This window comes from Mesoplodon densirostris, chromosome 16 (genome assembly GCF_025265405.1).
Source record: "Mesoplodon densirostris isolate mMesDen1 chromosome 16, mMesDen1 primary haplotype, whole genome shotgun sequence".
Lineage (NCBI taxonomy): Eukaryota > Metazoa > Chordata > Mammalia > Artiodactyla > Ziphiidae > Mesoplodon > Mesoplodon densirostris.
The window spans coordinates 37,140,400-37,158,753 of NC_082676.1; the positions used below are offsets into that span (position 1 = coordinate 37,140,400).

Genomic DNA, 18,354 nt, shown 5'->3' on the forward strand with positions numbered 1-18,354 from the left:
GGGAGAAAACCAACCAGAGCGAGATTGAGAGATTGAGAGAGAAAGAAAATCACATTCAAACCAAGCAGAGTGGCGGGGCTTATCTGGAGATGGGAGCGGCGCACAGCGGAGCCGGGATACCTACCTTCTCAGTGGTCAGGGACGGGAATGCAATAATAAAAAAGAAAAGAAGGTCTCCGCATAGGGAATGCAGAATCGGAGTAAGACAGTGTCTCTAAGCTGCGCTCCCCCTCTGAATCAGCACAGGGCAGCCATGCGGCTTTCGGTCTAGTCCCCGGGATGGGAGGGGGCTCCTGCCCAGCCATTTCTGTTTGCTTCTTTTTTTTTTTTTTTTAAACCCACAGGCTCCAAGAGCCAACCTTTCCTTAACCTTCAAACAACAGAAAACCTCCAGAGGGCATGCAGGAAGCAGCTGATGGAAACAGAACCACAGCATGGGTGAAGGAGGGGCTGGCAGCAGGGGGCGAGAGGCCCAAGTCAGGGGAGAGAGATGGCCAGGAAGAGACAGAGAGACACGGGGAGAGAGACAGACAGACAACAGAGAAACAAAGAAACAGAGGCAGAAGGAAACAAAGAGAGAGGCAGGAAGACAGAGGGGAAGGTGGACCCAGACAGAAGAGAGAAAAGCTGTTTAAACAAGGGCTATCAGACTGGACAGATGGGGTGAAAGGGAACCATGCATTTAAAAGGGAAGGCAACCACAGATTGAATTTGGAGGATTGGCTCATCCTCAAGTCAACTCCCCTTTCCCCCTGGCTTCAGCATCATTTTAGCAAAATTTATCCCTCCTGTCTTCTGGCTTCATCCTGGAAGAAGTGCCAAGATGTCCCTTCCTATCCTGACTGCCCCACCGCAGCCGTGGTCACTGCTCTTTCCTGGGGGTCGGGAGGGGGGAGGCTGGGATGAGGCAGGTCAGGGAGAGTCACGGGCACCTCTTCTTGGGGTCATTCTAGGCTCCCCATTAAGTGATGAGATTTGAGCCCAAGGCAGCCGCCAGAGAGAGCCCGGGGGGCCTTGCTCGGGAACCTCCTCTGCCATCCTCACCAAACAGTGAGGCTTCCTTCAACACTTCAGATGCTACGGGCAGGTGCAGCCAAGCAGGTGCAAACCCTGCACAGCCTTTCTGGCCTACGTGCTGGGAGGGCGAAGCTAGCACCAGTCTGTGTTCTTGGGGTGGCGGGGGAGGCAGGTGAGACGGGATGGAAGGACTTGTCCTGTGAGGTCATCTTACTCTTCCGTCCCACGTTGTGTGACTTTGAGCCACTCCCTTTCTTCTCTGTGCCTCACTATTTATTTCCCTACACGTGTGTGAACTGTGAGGGTGCAGGGCTCCCTGGGTCTCTGAGGCAGCAATCGTGTAGAACCGGGAGAGTTGGGATCGTGCCCTTGACATCTGGCAGGGTCCTCAGGGGGAACCTAGGAGCTGAGACAATCAGCAGCCACCTCCCACGTCCTCCTCCCCTTGCTCAGGGCTCCTGGAGTGTGTTTTCTATTGACAACTCTCCCACATCTTGGGATCTACTTCTAAAAAGCTGTGTGACCTTGAGCTTGTCACTTGACCTCTCTGAGCCACAGACAGCAGTAAGCAGCAGAACGCAGAAATCCCTTTGGGGCTCAGCCCTGGCCTGGGATGGGACATCTACGAGATGTGTTGGGAGATAGCACCCCGCTGGCCTCAGTCTCAAGCCCAGGATGGGCTTTTTCTCTTGCCTGGGAATATCTGGCTTTGAAGCCCTCACCTGAGTTCAACTATATCAGGTGCCTTCAGCTCCCTCCTCTGGGGCCTCCCAAGGGTCTGAGACCTGGCAGGAAGGGGCTGAGCAGCCATCTTATTCTAGATGGAACTGAGGAAGCTCAGGGCTCTGGGAAGCAACCTGGGTGAACTGGGACAAGTCTCTCCCCTTCCCTGGGTCTCCCAGCTTCTCTCCAAGGTTCCTCATAGACTGAGACACAGAAGCACCGTCTGCACCACTTTTGTTAATTTAAAAGCTGAAGCAGTCCCAGCTCATGCCCCGGTGTTGAGGAGAGGGCTGGCTGCTGCCGAAGATTTGGCAGGAGCTATTGGTGTGGGAGTCGTGTTTTTAAAGTTATCTTCCCTTTTAAATTCTGATTACAAAGGAAAAAAAATAGAGAGAGACATGTATATGACTAATGTTCACTTGAGATTCAAAAATCATCTCTGCATTAGGAGGAGAAGTTCCCACAGTAACACACACAAAAGCAAAATTCTAGAACAACATAGATGATAGAAAAAACAAAAAACAGAGATACTTTGCATTTCTGTACGTTACAAAAGGGGAAAAAAAGAAAAGAAAGAAAAAAAAGGGAAATACAAACAGAAACAAAATAACAGGAAAAGTTACATAAACTTCCCCACCCTCTTCCCTTCCGGCTAAACAAGAAATGGAATCACAATATTACCACGTTTCAAATGGGAGGCTAAAAAAAACAAACAAAAACATAGACGGGGTTAAAAAACGGTGAGCTTTTTCTTTTCCCATTTGTTTCTCTCTCTCTTTTTCTTTTTTTAATGGTAGAGTCCAAGAATACCACCCCACCCTCCAGTACTTTTTCCCAAAGACATTTTTGGTTAATGGCCAAGTCTGTGACCCCAGCCCCTATCTCACCTCCCTGGAATGAGAACTAGTCTCATTTTGCTCCTCAGAAAGGATCTGCAGGCCAAGAGGGGATCAGGTGAGGGTGAGAGGCCTGGGATGTTCTGAAGTCCCAGACCTCTTAGGGCCCAAAGGGTAAGGAGAGGATTTGGGGAGCATGCTTTGTGAGAAGAGTAACCAAGTGCTGTCTTCTAGAAAACTCCCAGGGCGATGCCAAATTTGGTCCCATTTTTTGGGAGGGAGACAAGATGGCTGCTGAGGCTTCCTCCCTGAGGCCAGAAGCTAGGCCGCCTTCCCTGGCTGCTCTCTCCTGTGGTTTACTTAGTCGCTAGGTCATTTTGTCTGTGCAGGCCCTGGGTCCTTGGGGGGTACTGCTCAGGCCTCCAGGGCAGAGGCGGGTTGTGGGGGGAGGGCCCTGATCGAGAGAACCTGCATTTCTGTGCCTCTCAGAGGATGTGGAGTTCCCACGAGAAGGTGTTTGGGGCATTGTGCTCTTCCGGCTCTGTGCCCATGGGGTTGGGGTCGGGGACGATGTCTTCTAGGTTTGCTCAGATTGGGCATCATCTCTGTGGCGTGTGGCACCAGTCCCTGTCCGAGCCACCCTCAGCTACCTCTGTGAGCCCTCTCCCACTCCTAAGACAGGTCCAGGGATATGGGAGGGATCCTCCGCATGTGGCCCAACGAGGTCCCTTGGAGCTAGGGTGCCTGGCACCCTGTCCAGGTGGGGCAGTCTCAAGACAGGTAATGTCGTTAAACAAAAATTGATCTTGAGACTCAGAGCTTTTTGTCAGCTGCCCTTGACTTTCCTCCCTGAGGCCTTGAGAGTAAGGGTGTTTGAGAAAAGAAAGGGAGTGAAAGGAAACAGCCAGAAATCAAAATGAAACTGACCAACACGTACATGTTTGCTGCTGAGACCTGAGGTCTGGGGAGGGGCAGACTCCCCCCTTCCTGCTGAGGCTCCTGGGGCAGACTGGAGGTCTGGAGGGGGGACCTGCAGGCCTGCTCACCCCCATTCCCCTGTGCCCATCCAGTGCCCCTGCCAGCACTGCAGTCCCCTCTCCCTGAGGGGACTCTACCCTGGACTCTAACGCTGACAAAAGGGGATGTGGGCCTCCCCCCGCCTCCGGGGCCTGGGAGAGCCTCCCACCCTGGTCCAGCTCATCTACCTGGGAAAGGCTCCGCCAGCTCCTACGGCCACCACACCTGCCTGTGGGTCTCCAGGAGTTTATTCGCCTCCTGGGGGCGGGGGGGGGGGGGGGGACAGTATCTCTGAGGGAGCAGTGAGTGCGCTGGGAGATGCCTTAGGAAGGATGGGCCATGGGAAGTGGAGCCCACAGGTTTGAGACACCTGTCCAAGTGTGGGCAGTGCCCGGGAAGGGACAGATTTTCCTTGGAGCAGGGACTTTAGAAATGCAGCTCTGTGGCAGCAAGGGGACTGAGATGGGGGAGGGATCTGGGAGAGGGGCTATGAGGGGCTTGAGGGAGGGCGGGCTTTCCAGGGGGGTAAAGGACTTTGTGGGGAGAGGGAGGCTCAGGGCCCAAGTGATGCCCCAGGGAGGTCCTGACCTTGAATCCTGTTCCCGATTGGGACTCCTGCCAATGTCCATGCTCCCTCCCACCCCAATATGCCTGGGGGAAGGGAGGCAGGAGGCCTTGTTTCCTTTCCAGTTCTTTACCCAACTGGCTGAGCGCCCCTGTAGTCAACCTTTTCTGGCCTTCAGTTTGCCAAGGCCAAGGGTGCATGCGCCCCTCACCCTGACACCAGCATTCCTGGCCGCTCGGGTGCGGGGAGGGCGCCTGGGAAGGGGGAGCGGCCGGCCCCGCCCCCGTGACGCACTCACTGGCCCCTGCCCCGCGGCGACCCGGCCCGACCCAGCTCCGCCCCGACCCAGCTCGGCGCAGCCCGCGCGGCGCGGGAACCCTCTGCAAAGCCAAGCGTACGTACATCGAGCGAGCTGTGCGCCGAGCCGGGGCGGCCCCCGTGAGCTCCGCTCCGCTGCCTGCTGCCGCCGTTCTGCTGGGGTGACCCCCATCCGCTGCCGCCGGACGGGGAAGGAGACCGGCTCCCGCTGGACCGCTGGCTGCCCGTCTTCCGCCCGTCGTCTCGGTGCTTGGGACTCAGCCTACATGGGGGGAGCCGGCTTGGGACGCCCCGTGTGCAAGCGGCCGGTGCCAGGCTCGAAAGGTAGCCCTACCCCCACCCCCGTCCCCCCACTGCGCCGGGAAACCCTGGCATGGAGAGAGCAAAGCCCCAGCCCTCACACTGCCTCGGTTTCCATTCAGGGTCTGGGGCGCCATTGGGCATGGGCAGCAGCTCAGCCCTGGTAAATTCCTACCCGCTGCTGAGCTGCTGTCTGTCAGCCCCGCTCCCCAGCCCTGGGGATGGGGGAGTGTTTAAACTGCAGGTCCCCTCCCTCCAGCGGAAAGGGAGCTCAACCACACCTGAGCGCTCCCAGTGGCCCGGGGCCTACCTGCTGGGTGATCTGGAATCACTGTAACGGGAGGACAGTGAGGGACTGTGGGAGCTGCCGCTGCTGTGGCGATGGGACCTCCGGCCTGGGGACTCTGCATGTGGCCTGGGAAAGAAATCAGTCTGTACTCAAGTTCTGCCCTACCTCCCCAGGGGGGATCCCTGTGAAGGCCTGATGGAAGCCTCTGCTGACCTCCCTGCCCCCCACTGCTGACCCCATAGTCTCCCCCCTAGCCCCCCACAATAGTCTCTTACAAAAATAGCCTCATACAAAAATAACACAAACCCTGCCCATGCTGGGCACAGAGCTAGTCCATGTGGTCATTTGTCAGAATTAGGAAAAAGCCATCCTTTTCTGTAGACAGTCCCGGCTCCCCAAGACCTCACTCGCCCCTCAGTTGGTGTTCTTGTGACTGGGATGCGGGGGGGGGGGGGGGGTGATGCAGGGGAGTCACAAGGACTGAACTTGAAAGGACCCTGGCCTGGGAGGCCACAGGTCTGGGTTCCAGTTCCAGCTCTGCCACCGACTCATGGGGGCTCTTGGCTTCCTCTCTGGGTCTGAATTTTTCCTTCTGGGCAGCGGGGACAACATGAGCTATCTTCAAGGGCCTGATTCTGTGATTCTAGAAGGCCAGGTTTTCTGGGGGTGGGCTGAGGGGCTGGAGAGGGCTGGAGGGTACTCACCTCTTCCTTTCTTTGTTCTTTGCTTTTCTTTTGCTCTTGGGGCTTCGAGATCTACAGAAAGCAGAGGCTACAGTGGCAGCACAGCCTGAGCCCTGAGCTGGCTGGGGGAGGGCGGGGCCTTCGAGCTCTGGAGCTGGCTGTGTCCAGGTGTGGATCTGAGATGTGTTCCTCTCTTGTACCTGAGGCTCCCTGGCTGGCGTGGGCTTGCCCACCCCACCCCACTGCTTTTGTCTCTTTTACTCTGCCAGGCCTTATTCCCTCCTTCTCCTCTAAGTCCTGGCCTGGATCACCTCCTGCCTGGGCCCCAACTGCTGTTCCCTCTGGCAGTGCCATAGGAGATGTGGCTATGGCCCCAGAAGGAGGGGTGACCTGCCCTTTCCTTCTGGCATTGGTCTTGGGATAGGCCCCTCTGATGAGTTGCCATGGTGGGGGTGGCCCCTCCACACCTCATTTGCGTCCCCTGTGCCCCAGGTTCCCTTAGATGGGGCTCTCTAGGGTAGGGTCCAGGCCTCCTGCCTCTCTGTCCCCTCAGACTGTGGCCCAGCCTTAGGCCACTTCACCAGGGGTTTAGGAAAGAAATGCTTTCCCTTGGACATGATGATCTTCCTGCTTTGGGGTTGCTCAAACCCCATCTCATCTCATCCAGCTCTCTGGGGCAAGCCCCACAGCCCAGCTCCTTCTGCCTTTGACAAATGGACTGGGAAGTTTCTGATCAGGCTTCTAAGGTCTCACCCCTGTAGGTCTCTCAGCCTCACTCTCCCTGATGCCACCAGATTCCTGCTCAATCCTTCTAGTCCTGAACAGATGCCTCCTTCTGACCAAAAAATGAGGTGATGCTAAGAAACACCAGAATGTGTTTCACACAAGAGCAGAGTTGGGTGGGGGGCAGGCCCAGGAGTCCAGAGGTTTGGGTTCTAGAACTCATGCTGCCTGCTTTGGGCCTCAGTCTCCCCCTCTGGAGCTGGTCTGGCCCTAGCTCACCTCTAGGTCTTTCCCAGGACTGATGGGAGCGGGACAGAGGATCTGTGCAAGCGGTTGGTGACCACTTGGGGGCAGTAGGGGCCCACACTGACCCTGAAGGACCGGAGGGGGCTACAAGGGGGAGAGACGGGAAATTGGAGGGACAGGAGGAGGTGTTTGTTTAGGCTCCTCCCCCACCTTGCAAGTGGCCGTGGGCAAATTCTCACTGTGGGAATGGGACCAGGGACTCTGCCCCTCCCCAGGGCTGCTGGGAGGGGGTCTGGCTCCAACGCCAACAGTGGCGACGTGGCTGCCCCACATCGTCCTTTCCTCCATGCCGAGTTTTCTACTACTTTCCACACCCCTACCTCTGCCTGGGTTCCGGCCTTACACCTCCTCTCCCCTCTGCAATCCATCCTGAACAAGTCACTGTCCTGCTCAGAGTCCCCTGCTGGCTTCCAGCCCCACCTGAGTGGAGGCTTCATAGTCTGGCAGTCAGGCTTGTTGGGGGCTGATACCTGTCCCCCAGAAACTCCACCTGTAGGCATAGCCCGCTCACTGCGTCTCCTATCCACTGAGCCTTCCTAGCTCAAGAACATCCTTCTGCCTGTCATGCCCTTTCCCTGCAAACTTGGGGTCCTGATGCTTCTGCCTTCCCAACTGGCATCTCCACGGCTGCACCCCTTGCACACTGGACCAGTATACTGTGTTGTCTGGAAATTCTTGGGGCCCCCAAGGCAAGGCTGACTCATGGGGCAAGCAAGGGTTGCAGCTGGCCTTCCTCCTCTGCCCCACCCTCCAGTCCCCTGTCTGGCTCTGGGGAGGAGTCCCTGGAGTGGGAAGATGGAGCAGGACAGGACCCTCGCAACACCCCTCCCATCATGGCTTCCTCGGTCCCTGCAGGGGGGCCCTGGCCTCTGTCCACATCCTCCTGTCCCGCCTCCAAAGGGCGCCGCTCACCTGTGCCGTCTCTTCCTCCGGGACCCAGAATCAGACCTGTAGGGCCATAAAAGGGTTCTCTTGAGCATGCCTGGGGTGGCCTGAGGATGGGATCTGCACAGCATTGGTCATGGCGGGGGTGGGGAGGCGGAAGTGAGAGGAGGCCCCAGGGGAGGCTGAGGGTACCTGTCTCGGCGGTGCTTCTTCACATTCTTCTTCCTCTTGCGCAGGGGTGAGGAGCTCCCACAGCTGCGGACACAGTGGTGGTGGTGGGGGTTCTAGTGAACTGGGGCCCTGGGATGAGGGGCGGTGGAAATGGCTGGGGAACCCCGGGCGCCTGGGGCCTCCAAGCTGGAAAGGGGATTCCAGGGCTTGAAGCCAACTGCCATTGTACAGAATGAACCGAGGCCCTGAGGGTCCACAAGGTCCCTAAGGGTAGTTGATGGAGCTGCCTGTATTGTCCCCTGTCACCTTTCCAGCCTTCTGGGCATTGTGAGGGAGGACTGTTTCAAACCCAAAGGTTAGAGGCTCCAATGATGGAATTTCTGGCCTCTGTGGGGAAAAGCTGGCATGTTGGCCCTGTCCAGGGTCCAGGCCCTGAGATGGCAGGTCTCCAGCCTCTGGGGGATGGCCTTGGACTCTCTCCCACCCACAGACATCCTCTCCAGGCCCAGCCTGTCCATCGCTGACCCGCCTTCATTACTGACCTGCACTCGGAGTCCAGTCTCCTCTTTTTGCTGAGGGCCGGGGGAGAAAGAAGGGGAGACAGACAATTAGGCGGGGTTAGCTGGGGCCCCAGACATTGGCCAGGGTCTCACTTAGCACAGGGGAGAAGGCACATAGAGACGGGGAACCACAGATGACACCAGCCAAACCCCTCCTCCCCTGGCCACTCAAGCTGGTGGTGGAGGCAGGACCCCTGGGGAGGGTGCTGGGAGATGAAGAGCAGGTGGACCGAGGCAGGGGGGTCTGGGCCAGTGTGTCTAGTTCTTGGGCAGGTGAGTGCCAGTGATGGGGGTGGGTACTCAGTGGGGGGAGGGGCCTGGTGAAGGGGAGGGGCTCTTGGGGGGGCAGCACAGTGAGGGGGAGGGATTCAGTAAGGGCAGAGGGGTTCAGCGAGGGGCGGGGCCCACAGTGGGGCGTTGGCGCCTTGCCAGCCGAGGGATGGGCACCTGGGGGCCCCACCGTTCTCCTCCCGTCCCCGCTGGCCGGTGGCAGCTCTTACCGGCTTCTCCGGTGGCCGCCTTTCTTTTTCTTCTTCTTCTTGGGAGGGGGCGACGCCGAGCTGCTGGACCAGTGCTTGGTCCTGGGTGAGAAGGGGCGGGGGGTGGGGGTGGGGCAGAGGTGAGGGGGGAGGGGTGGCCCCATCGGCCCCCACCCCCCACCCCCCGCCAAGGCGGGCGCTGACCTGTACCCCCGGTGCCCTCGGTAGCAGGCGGCCGGGCAGTCGCAGTCCACCGGGCCGTCGTCTTCGTCGAAGGGCGCGTACTCCAGGTCCGGCTCGGTGCCCTCGATCAGCCGCGGGGTCTCCGCCACGCTGCCGGCGACAGGGACGCTCAGCACCCACCACCGCGGCCCGGCCTTCCGGCGGCCCCTTTCTCCGCGCGGCGCACCGGGGCCTGGCCGGGCGGCAGGGTCGGAATGCTCCGGCACCCGGGTCTGGGGCCTCGACCTTTAGAGGGTCAGGCGGGGACCTGGGGAACCCGACCGGGAGCCTCCCTTACAGGGCCCCAGCCTCAACGATGCCATATTTTGCAAAAGAGAAAGAAGAGTACGGAGCCCTACCCCCTCACTTAGCCCTCCTCCTTCTAAGTTCTCACCCTCTGGGAGACCCCTCCTCCTTAGTGAGGCCCCTCCCCTCGCCGAGGCCCCTCCCGACACTGATTCTTTGTCCCTCAGTCCCATTCAATGCGCCCCAGTCCCCCCCACTGAGCCCCCTCTTCCCTCGTTGAGCCCCTTTCACTGATCCTTGCAGCCTTAACCCCAGCGTCCTATTCCAGAGGCCCCGTCCCCTCCCCAGCTCCCCTTTTCCCTCACTGAGCCCCGCTTTCTCAGAGAGCCCCTTGCCCCTTTCTTAGCTGCCCCCTCTCTGATATCTGTCCGTCCTTAATCCCGCGGTCCCTGAGCCCCCTCCCCTGCCGTAGTGCCTCCTTCCAGCCCCTGCTGCATCTCTGAAATATTCATAGCCTCTCCTCGCCCTCCTCTCTGCAGCCTCCGGAGGCCTGGCGGCAATTCTCCCGCTGCCAGGCTGTCATCAATCACTGCCCAGTGGCAGTCGGCACAGGCCTCTGCACTCTGCCCGCCCCCGATGCTCCCCATCCATCTTGCCGAGCTCTCCGCTTCACTCAGCAGGGACCGCGTCATCTTGTCCCTGCTACCGGCTTAGGAGCCCCCAGCCATCTTCTGCCACAGATGTTTGCTCCCTGCGGGCACTTGGAAGAGTGGAGATTTTTCCTAAAGGCCTCTGGGCTTAAGGCAAGAGCAGGAACTTTGAAGCTGCAGATGTGCCCTCATTATGTGCTGTCCCTGAGTCACTGTGTGACCCAGTGCCTGTCATGCTCCCTCTCTGAGCCTCTTCTCCAAGATGAGAACGCTAATTACGTTACAGCGTTGTTGGGACAGTTCACTGAGGTCCCAGATGCTGTGTAACTTTGTTTTTTATTGAACATGCCGGGAAATAACCCTCCAAAGGCCCAGCTCCAGGGTGATGCCCCCCCCCCATCTTCCATTTTTCATTCCGTGCTGGCTTAGACAGTGCCCCTCCCAGATGGAGGCTCAGCCCTGGTTTCACCAGGCTCATCTTTTTCCTGCCCTGAGGGAGGGAGGCCAGGGCTTGGATGGCAGAGCATTAAAGACGTGACATAAGCTTTGGATTCACACAGACAGGTCTGAATTCAGGCCTGACCACGCTCACTGAGCCTGCAGCTCCTTATCTATACAACGAGGGAAAGAATATCCCAGCTTTGAGGAGAGGATTAAGTAAGATTCTATGAAGCTCCTGACATGAGGCCTGGCCCGCGACTGTTGTCCTGCACACACGGTCACCATTGCTAGGTGGAGGGACCTCTGTCAGACACTCACACACCAACATCTCCTCTTCCAGGGAGAAAAGCGGTTTTGACACATGAAAGAGAAACAGAGCAAGGAAGGTAGATCACAGCTACAAGGTGAAAGAATTTTCAGGGACAAATCTCCAGCAGAGCACCCACTAAGAAGCTCTTTGAAGACTGAGTTTTGTATTTGAAAAAAAAAGAATGTAACCCATATCTGACAGGGTTAGCTAGCCTTGAGGCTCGTGTCAAGAATGTCATTTGGATCCCAAACACTATCCTGGCCCTGGCAGCCTAGAACTCACACAGGTGTGATGGGAGATGTTTCTGGGGTGATGGAGGCTCATGTCATTCCCCTGACCCTGCAGAACCAAACACCCGCACAGCCCTTCATTCAAACCTCTCTGCTCTTCCCGGTGCTCCTCTTCCTGAAGCCAGTGGCCTCCTACTTCCTGTCCCTGAAATCTCCAACTCCTGGGCCTGTCCCAGGTCCCATTGCCCCCACACAGCCCTCAGCCATACAAACGCCTGACACATAAAACGCAGTCTTTAGCAAAGCTGAAGGGCACCACAAACATCGTGTGGGTGAGCCAGTGGGAGGAGGGAGCTTCCGTTTATCCTAACACAAAAATGATGAAGGTTATTTACAAACTAAAACAGCTCAGTTTGGGCCCTGCCTTCTGCAGGAATCCTTCCTTGCCTCCTAATATCCAAGGCGGGTTAGCCACTGAATACAGGCCCTCGCTGGGCCCTCCTCATTCTGCTGGCTGCACCCCTAGAGACATCTTTCCTTTCTACCTCTGTCCCAGGGACAGAGCTCCCTCCCCTCTGCCCCATCCTCCCTCCCTGGGACCTTATCATTTGGCCTCTCTCACTTTCCAGTCCTTTCTGGGAGGTCGATCTTGTCTGCTGGGAGCACTGGAAGACAGGCGTGGGGAGACCCAGGCTCAGGGAGATGCACAAGGTTTCAGAACCTTCTGGTAAGACTTTTCCTGGCAGTTCCAGGGGTATAAATGGGCCTATGCTGAGGCCTCTCTTGCTAGTTTTATGCAGCTGGTACCATTATGTCCACTTTGCAGGCTCTCCCAGGGCTAGAACACTGGGTTCTCCTGTCCTGACCTTCCTGGCTGATAATATCACTAATAAGAATGTTCTCTAATGTTTAGATGGCTCTCCACAGTTCAAATCCCACTCAGAACCAATTCCTGATTTAGAGAAATTTGCACACCCCCACTTCATAGATGAGAAAACTGAGGCCCAGAGAGGGAAAGGAACATGTCCTGTTTTGGGGGACCTTTGATTAAGAACGTAAGTTCACCTATGCAATTGGCTTTGAGAATTCATGTGCAAACAGGACGGCCCTCGACTCTGCTGGCTGGGCTTCCCTGCTGTGGATGTTAGCTCAGCCGTCCCCTCCCTGCTCTGTAGACACAGTTGTGGGTGTGCGCACTGAATTCTAGATTTGTTTAGCGTTTCCTGCTCTTAAGTTCACATTTGTTAGTTAGTTTACTCCTCACCACGACGGTGGAATAGGCAGGGGAGGTGTTCTTCCCCTGTGACCGAACGAACTGAACCCCACAGAGCTGACCAAAGTAAGCCCACCTGGAGTCCACTGCAGAGGGACCAAGGGCAAATCGAGGTTGAACCCAGCACCGCAGGGAACACCTGTTGGACAGGCTTCCCAGGAAGGGCTCCGACCCGGGAAGAGACTGCCAGTCACACGCTCTTCCCCCTGACAGCAGTTTCGCTAATTAACTGGTCCTGTTTCCCATTTGCCAGGAGCCTAATGGCCAATTGACAGATGAATGAATCCAGACAGAAGAGGAGGAGGATTCCAGGCAAAGGGGCTGCCCTCCCAGTTCACTCACTCAGCCTGTGTGCCAGGCCTGCTTGGGGCCCGGGGGAGGGGGCAGGGGTGGCAGGAACAAGGGCCTCTCCTGTAGCTCCTCATAGCACAGGGCAAAAATATGACAGGTGCATATGATACTAATCTAAGGCAGGTGCCGCCATGCTGTTCTGAACACTACATATATTTATCTCATTCAGTCATTTAATACTCAACAAGCCTCTGATGTGGGTATCATCATTGATATCCTCATAGCAAAAATATGAGCCATGGAGAGGTCACACTATGTATAAAATTAGACACATGGAAAAAAAAAAAACACTGGCATTTGCTCATTGTTTTAGGAAGTAGCATATGAATATTGTTTTCCAGAAACCCTCTCTCTCGAACATTTTGTTATATTACATAACTATGAAAACAATTATTCTTTTTTTAAAAAGTATCTGGAGTAAACTTTAATGGTTCTGTGCTCTTACAAACCAAGATGCAATATAATCTTATGTCCATATATGGGATGTGCATTAATAGTGATGAAAACTATTCTTAAAGGTTGTCTATTAAAGTGAAAAAAAGAACAAAGAACTGATAACAGACACAGAAGTAAAGAAAACATTGTATATATCCCAAAGAGGAGAAGATTTTACTTTTATCCCAGGAATAAAGTGGTTTTTAGAGGCAGCCTTGAATGATGGGGTATATTCGAACCCGTGCACAAGGGTGTTTCCGGCTGAGGGCCCAGGATGAGCAGAGGCGTGGAAGTGAGAACGTGCAGGATGAGGCTGCGAGCTGCCAGCAGGCCGGGCTGGCTACTGAGTGATACCGGGAGTGGGAAGCCAGGCTGGGTCTAGAGTGTGGAGAGCCTTGAGTGCCAGGCCAGGGAATCCAAATTTGATTGCCTGGAGGGTGGGGAACCACAGAAGTTTTCTGGGGCAAAATAGGACTCCCCACATGAATCAGTTTCCAGACAAAAGCATGTCCTCTCTCAGTGTCTCTGGGACCACACTCTCCATCACTTCTCTGCCAGATTAGAGTGCCAGCTGCCCCACTGTTCTTGTAGTTTTACCCATCTGATCCATCTGCCAAAGGAGAAAGCCCCTAAACACCTGTCTGACCACATCACACCTCTCTAAAGCCTTCCACTGGCTCCTACCATCTATGGGATCACACCCAGAACACCGCAGTATGATGTTCTGGGGTCCAGTGTGGAGAGGAGACTGGAGGGGACTACTCCGTGATCTCAGACTTCCAGCCTCCAGAAGAGTGAAAAATAAGGTTCTGTTGTAGATCAAGGCACCCAGTTCACGGTACTGTGTTATAGCAGCCCGAGGTGCTGCTCATCCAGTGGTGATGTGCGTCTTCTGTGTGCCAGCCACTAATCCTCACACTTACAGTCACTGTTTCAATTAATTTCCTCTACAGTCCTTTGAGGATGGTACTAATATCTGCATTTGATAAATAAAGAACTGAAGGCCCACAGAAATCAAGGACCTACCCAAGTCACACAGCTGGGGTGTGGTGGAGCTGGGATACAGAGCTCAGGGGGTTAATATTGAACTTAGAGGTTAAGACAGGTGGGGTGTCTGATGCCAGAGCACACACTCCCCCTCCACTAGCCTGTACTCTGAACTAAGAACTGAAGACCTGGTCGGATGCCAGGTCCACAGGAAGGCATATGACCAGTCTGCTGCTAGCCCTCTGTCACCTCTCTGCCTCTGGCCTTGGTTTCAGCACCACAAACAACTCTTCCCAGCCCGGGAGTAATCCAGGCCGCCATCACTGCTGCAGTCACTGTTTGCAACGCTATTTTCACACCATTTTGGCTGCGTGAGCTAGAAGAAGGCTTCTGGTCTCAACCCTTCCCTGTGTAAAGGAGGAAACTGAGGCTTTGCGGGGATTGGGCAAACCGCACTGTTTTAGGCACCAGGGATACAGCAATAAACAAAACTGGTAACGAACTTGTCCTTAATGTCTTCTAATATTCTAGGAGGATTCCAGGACCCTGCCAAATCTATATTCCTCTCTGCTTCCAGAGCAGGAGTCCTCCTTGACTGTCAAGTCTTCCTGACACTGCCTCTTCTGAGGAACCCTTCCTGACCGACCACGCTAGCCTGTCTCTCTTCCCCCACCAAACACGCACAGAGCTTGAGACTAAGTTGTTCAAGTGGCCACACTGTTTCTTCTTGTCCATGGCTGCCAGTAATTCCTGGTTTCAGGTTGGAGGTTTGTGTTTCCACCCAGGGAGCAGGGGCAGTCTTTCCCTCCCCCCACCCCCGCCCCCCTCATAGCACTGGCGCAGGGTTCAGCATACGGCACAGACCCTCAAGGACTTTCCTTCTGATGATGGACACTGTGACCTCTCCATGACATCCTTCCCAATGTGTCCCAGTTCTTAAATGCATCATTCATTCATTCATTCCAGGAAAGAGAAGATCAGGACTTCTGGAAAAGGCTTGGGAATCATCCACTAACAGGGGAGCATTCCAGCTGGGGGATGGATGAGATTCCCCAGGAAGAAGAGGGAAGGAAGACCTGGGGGAGAGACCTGAGGACATGACAGATCCCCGGGGGGAGCCAACATCTGAGAAGTGGGCAGGAGTGAGAGGGGAGCAGAAGCCATCAGAGGGGTAGGCGGAAACTCACAAAGAACGGAATCTTGGAAGCCACGGGGGGGAAAGCAGGTTTCCACTGGGGAAGTACAGTGGTGGCATGTGCCAGAGAGAGGCCAGGCCTGCAGAGGAGCCCAGGCCATGCTAAGTAGGGCTCAGGCAGCCACAGCCCAAGCAGGTCACCGGAGTCATGGGGGCAAGAAGCCAGACCTCCATGGCTTAAGGAAGTGGAGACAACATGTACCACATGCTCTGCAGAAATTTGGTGGAAAAAGGAGAGAAACATGTGGGCTGGAAGCTGGAGGAGACAGCAGAATTGAGGAAACACAGGGAGTAGGTTAAGAAGGAACCCTGGAGAGGGCAGGCAGGATGGCAGGTTTGGGCTGGAGGGGTGGGTATCGCTGGAAGGGCCCAGAGAAGGTGGCAGAGGTAGATTCCGGACGAGGCCTCCCGCCCTCACACTGGATGGAAGAGGAAAGGGTGGCTGATTTTCCAGAGGAGCCCTGGGGGGATTTGGGGGAACACAGGTCAGAAAGGCAGGACCTGGTGGGTTTGGAGGTGGTGCGGGCAGTGGCGGGAGAATCTGGTTGTCGGGAAGTTTGAGAAGGGAAGGGAGGGAGGGGCTCGCCCTGCTTGGTGGTGGTGGGGACCTTCGGGCAACAGTGAGGTGGGCACAGCAGTTGCTGAGGGGCGCTGTGGGTTCTGGGAAGCTGGAGAGAAGGAGGTGGTGGTGGTATGACTTCTTCCCACCTCTGGGGAGGAGAGAGCAGGCCCACTGAGCCAGGCTCCCCCAGATCACCCATGAGCCCCCCACAAACCCGAGGCTGCCGTGACTATGCTCCTTTTTTTCTTTGTTCTTTTTGGCCGCGCTGTGAGACGTGGGATCTTAGTTCCCTGACCGGGGATCAAACCCGTGCCCCCTGCAGTGGAAGCATGGAGTCCTAACCACTGGACCACCAGGGAAGTCCCCCTGACTCTGCTTCTGCTCCTACTCAAGCCAGAGAGGTGAGGTTGAGTGGGGTTAGGAGGGGAACCCCCCACCCCAGGATCCCCCAGCAATCTAGAATTTCTGCAGAAAGGGCTTCCCCGCTGCCCATCGAGGTCCATCTACTCCTGCCACGCTGTTTGCCCTCAAGACAACGGCAACAGGAAAATCGCTCAGAAGGTGCTGCTGTCGTTTTATTTTTGTGCCAGTAAAGGTGCACAGGGACTTAGGGACCCAGCAAGATGCCATCATCCAGCCATGCCTGGACACTTGCAGTCCCCGCCCTCCTAGAGCAGCTGCTCCATTTCATATGGTTTTGAGTGGCTGACAGTTCTCCTGTAATCTGAGACATCTGCCTCCCTGTAACTTCCCTGTTTGATCCAAAGCCCACCCGGGGGACACGGCACCCCAGTGCTCCTCCTGTCCTGTGACAGCTGCAGAGATGTGACCGCTGCAGAGCCCATGCTCTCTGTACCCGCTAAGCCTTTGGCTAAGCCAGCAATGTCATTTGGTGTGTTCGTTCTTATTTTCCAGAGTCTGTGCTTGCTCTGGAGGTCACTTCATAGGTGGTAGTAGTTGGGGCAGAGGGACTAGCCTGTCCGCCACTGACAACACTAGGGTGAGAACATTTCTCAAGTTCCTGATTCGCAGCCCAGGATTCCCTGAGCTAAGATCTGGGTTCCTCTCCTACCGCTGGGCGATAGATAGAACCCAGGGCCCAGGGAGAGGGCCTTGGAGATGCCCAGGTGCCCAGCGGCTCCCGCTCGTGCCCCGGGCCAGGCCAGAGCTTCCAGTGGGCAAGACCCATACCCTGTCCTCCTCCTCCTCTTTCTCCCCACTCCAGCCCCGACCAACTTAGGGATCCCTGGGAAAGGCCCCTCTGGCCCCCAGCTGCTGCCTGAGCCTGCACCCTCCCTGTGCCCTGCCCCACCCAGGCAGCACTCACACGTGGCCCCCAGGCCGGTCCTCCCTGGTGAGCATTCCCTCCTTCTCCATTAGCATCTGCCGGAAAGTCCTGACCTTCTGCCGGGTCTCCTCTTCTGAGTACCTGTGGGGCACAGGGAAGATGAGAACTGCTGTCTTGGCTTTGGTTTCCTCACCACCTGCCCGCCCCCCAGCCCATCCCCCCAGCCCTCAGTCATGTGGGCACTTTCCAGCTTGCAACGACCTGTCCAAGGTCACACCACCACCAAGATTCTCAGTGCTGGGGAAGCTCAAGGCCTACCCGTTTTGCACCAACTCAGCCAACCAATCAACTAAACAAACAAACTACCAGCCAAACAAACACATAAACTAAAGGAAGTGTTGCTCCCAGAAGTGGGGAGACCCACCAGGGGAGACGGAGCCCTTCCTCCTGGCCCTCCCCTACCCCAGGGCAGGCCTCCCTCCCACGTCCAGGCTGCAGTCACTCTCTGGAGACATTTTAGGGGACAAGTGAGACCCGTGGCCTTGACACATACATGGCCTTTTCTGCTTTCCTGGCCTCAAGGACCTCTGATCCTCACAATAGCCTGGGGAGATCCTCAGCGCATCCCCGCCTCTGCAAGGTCTAGGCTGCCAGGTGGCTGGCCCAGGATCCCAGGGGTAGATCCATTGCTTCCCAGCTTGGGATGGGGGGTGGATGAAGTCTGGGCCTTGGATGGAAGCTCCCGACTTCCCTACTCCGCTCTCCCTCCCTCCCTGAGGCTAGGGACCAAATCCCAGAATTATCTACCCCTCATCCTTGTTCCCACACCCTGGGCTTGGTTGTAACCTCTCTCACACCACCACTGTGACAGATGTCCATGCTGCTCCCGGGGTGGGGGCGCTCTGTGCTCACCCAGCCCCCAGCCCTGTGCCCAGCACACGCAGCTGTCCAGTGGTGGCTGCTGATTGAGTCTTGGGGTCCCAGGCTCCCACCCTCTCCCCTTCCTGGGCTGCAGGTCATTGTTCTGGACAGAAAATATGGTGACCAAATAGGAACCGGGGTCCCATCTTCTTTGTCATCTGACCATCCACCCTCTGTGCACACAGCAGGCCCAGCCCGGCCCACTCAGCCTGTCCATGAAAATGGTACGTTGTTCCCTCTCAGGGACCCCATCTCTTTTCTCCTTCTTTCCTGTCCTTCAGCAAGCATTTGGGATTGACCCCGCCTTTTTGGAGAGCAATTTGGCAATTCTTTTTAAAAGGCTTAAAGAAAAATGAATAACAACTTTTGAC

General features: G+C 56.2%; 1 protein-coding gene across 1 annotated transcript in view; it reads right to left on the bottom strand.

Annotated features, from left to right (window-relative positions):
- SRRM3 (serine/arginine repetitive matrix 3) overlaps positions 1-18,354 on the bottom strand; it is a 33,199-nt gene that overhangs the window by 8,411 nt on the left and 6,434 nt on the right. Inside the window, exons 2-10 of the mRNA XM_060120627.1 lie at positions 17,102-17,203; positions 9,077-9,205; positions 8,894-8,974; positions 8,376-8,405; positions 7,855-7,917; positions 7,690-7,725; positions 5,770-5,820; positions 5,087-5,191; positions 4,561-4,738 (exon numbers count right to left, since the gene is read on the bottom strand). Coding sequence (XP_059976610.1) covers positions 4,561-4,738; positions 5,087-5,191; positions 5,770-5,820; positions 7,690-7,725; positions 7,855-7,917; positions 8,376-8,405; positions 8,894-8,974; positions 9,077-9,205; positions 17,102-17,203 — 775 coding nt within the window. The remainder of the gene's footprint in view (positions 1-4,560; positions 4,739-5,086; positions 5,192-5,769; positions 5,821-7,689; positions 7,726-7,854; positions 7,918-8,375; positions 8,406-8,893; positions 8,975-9,076; positions 9,206-17,101; positions 17,204-18,354) is intronic.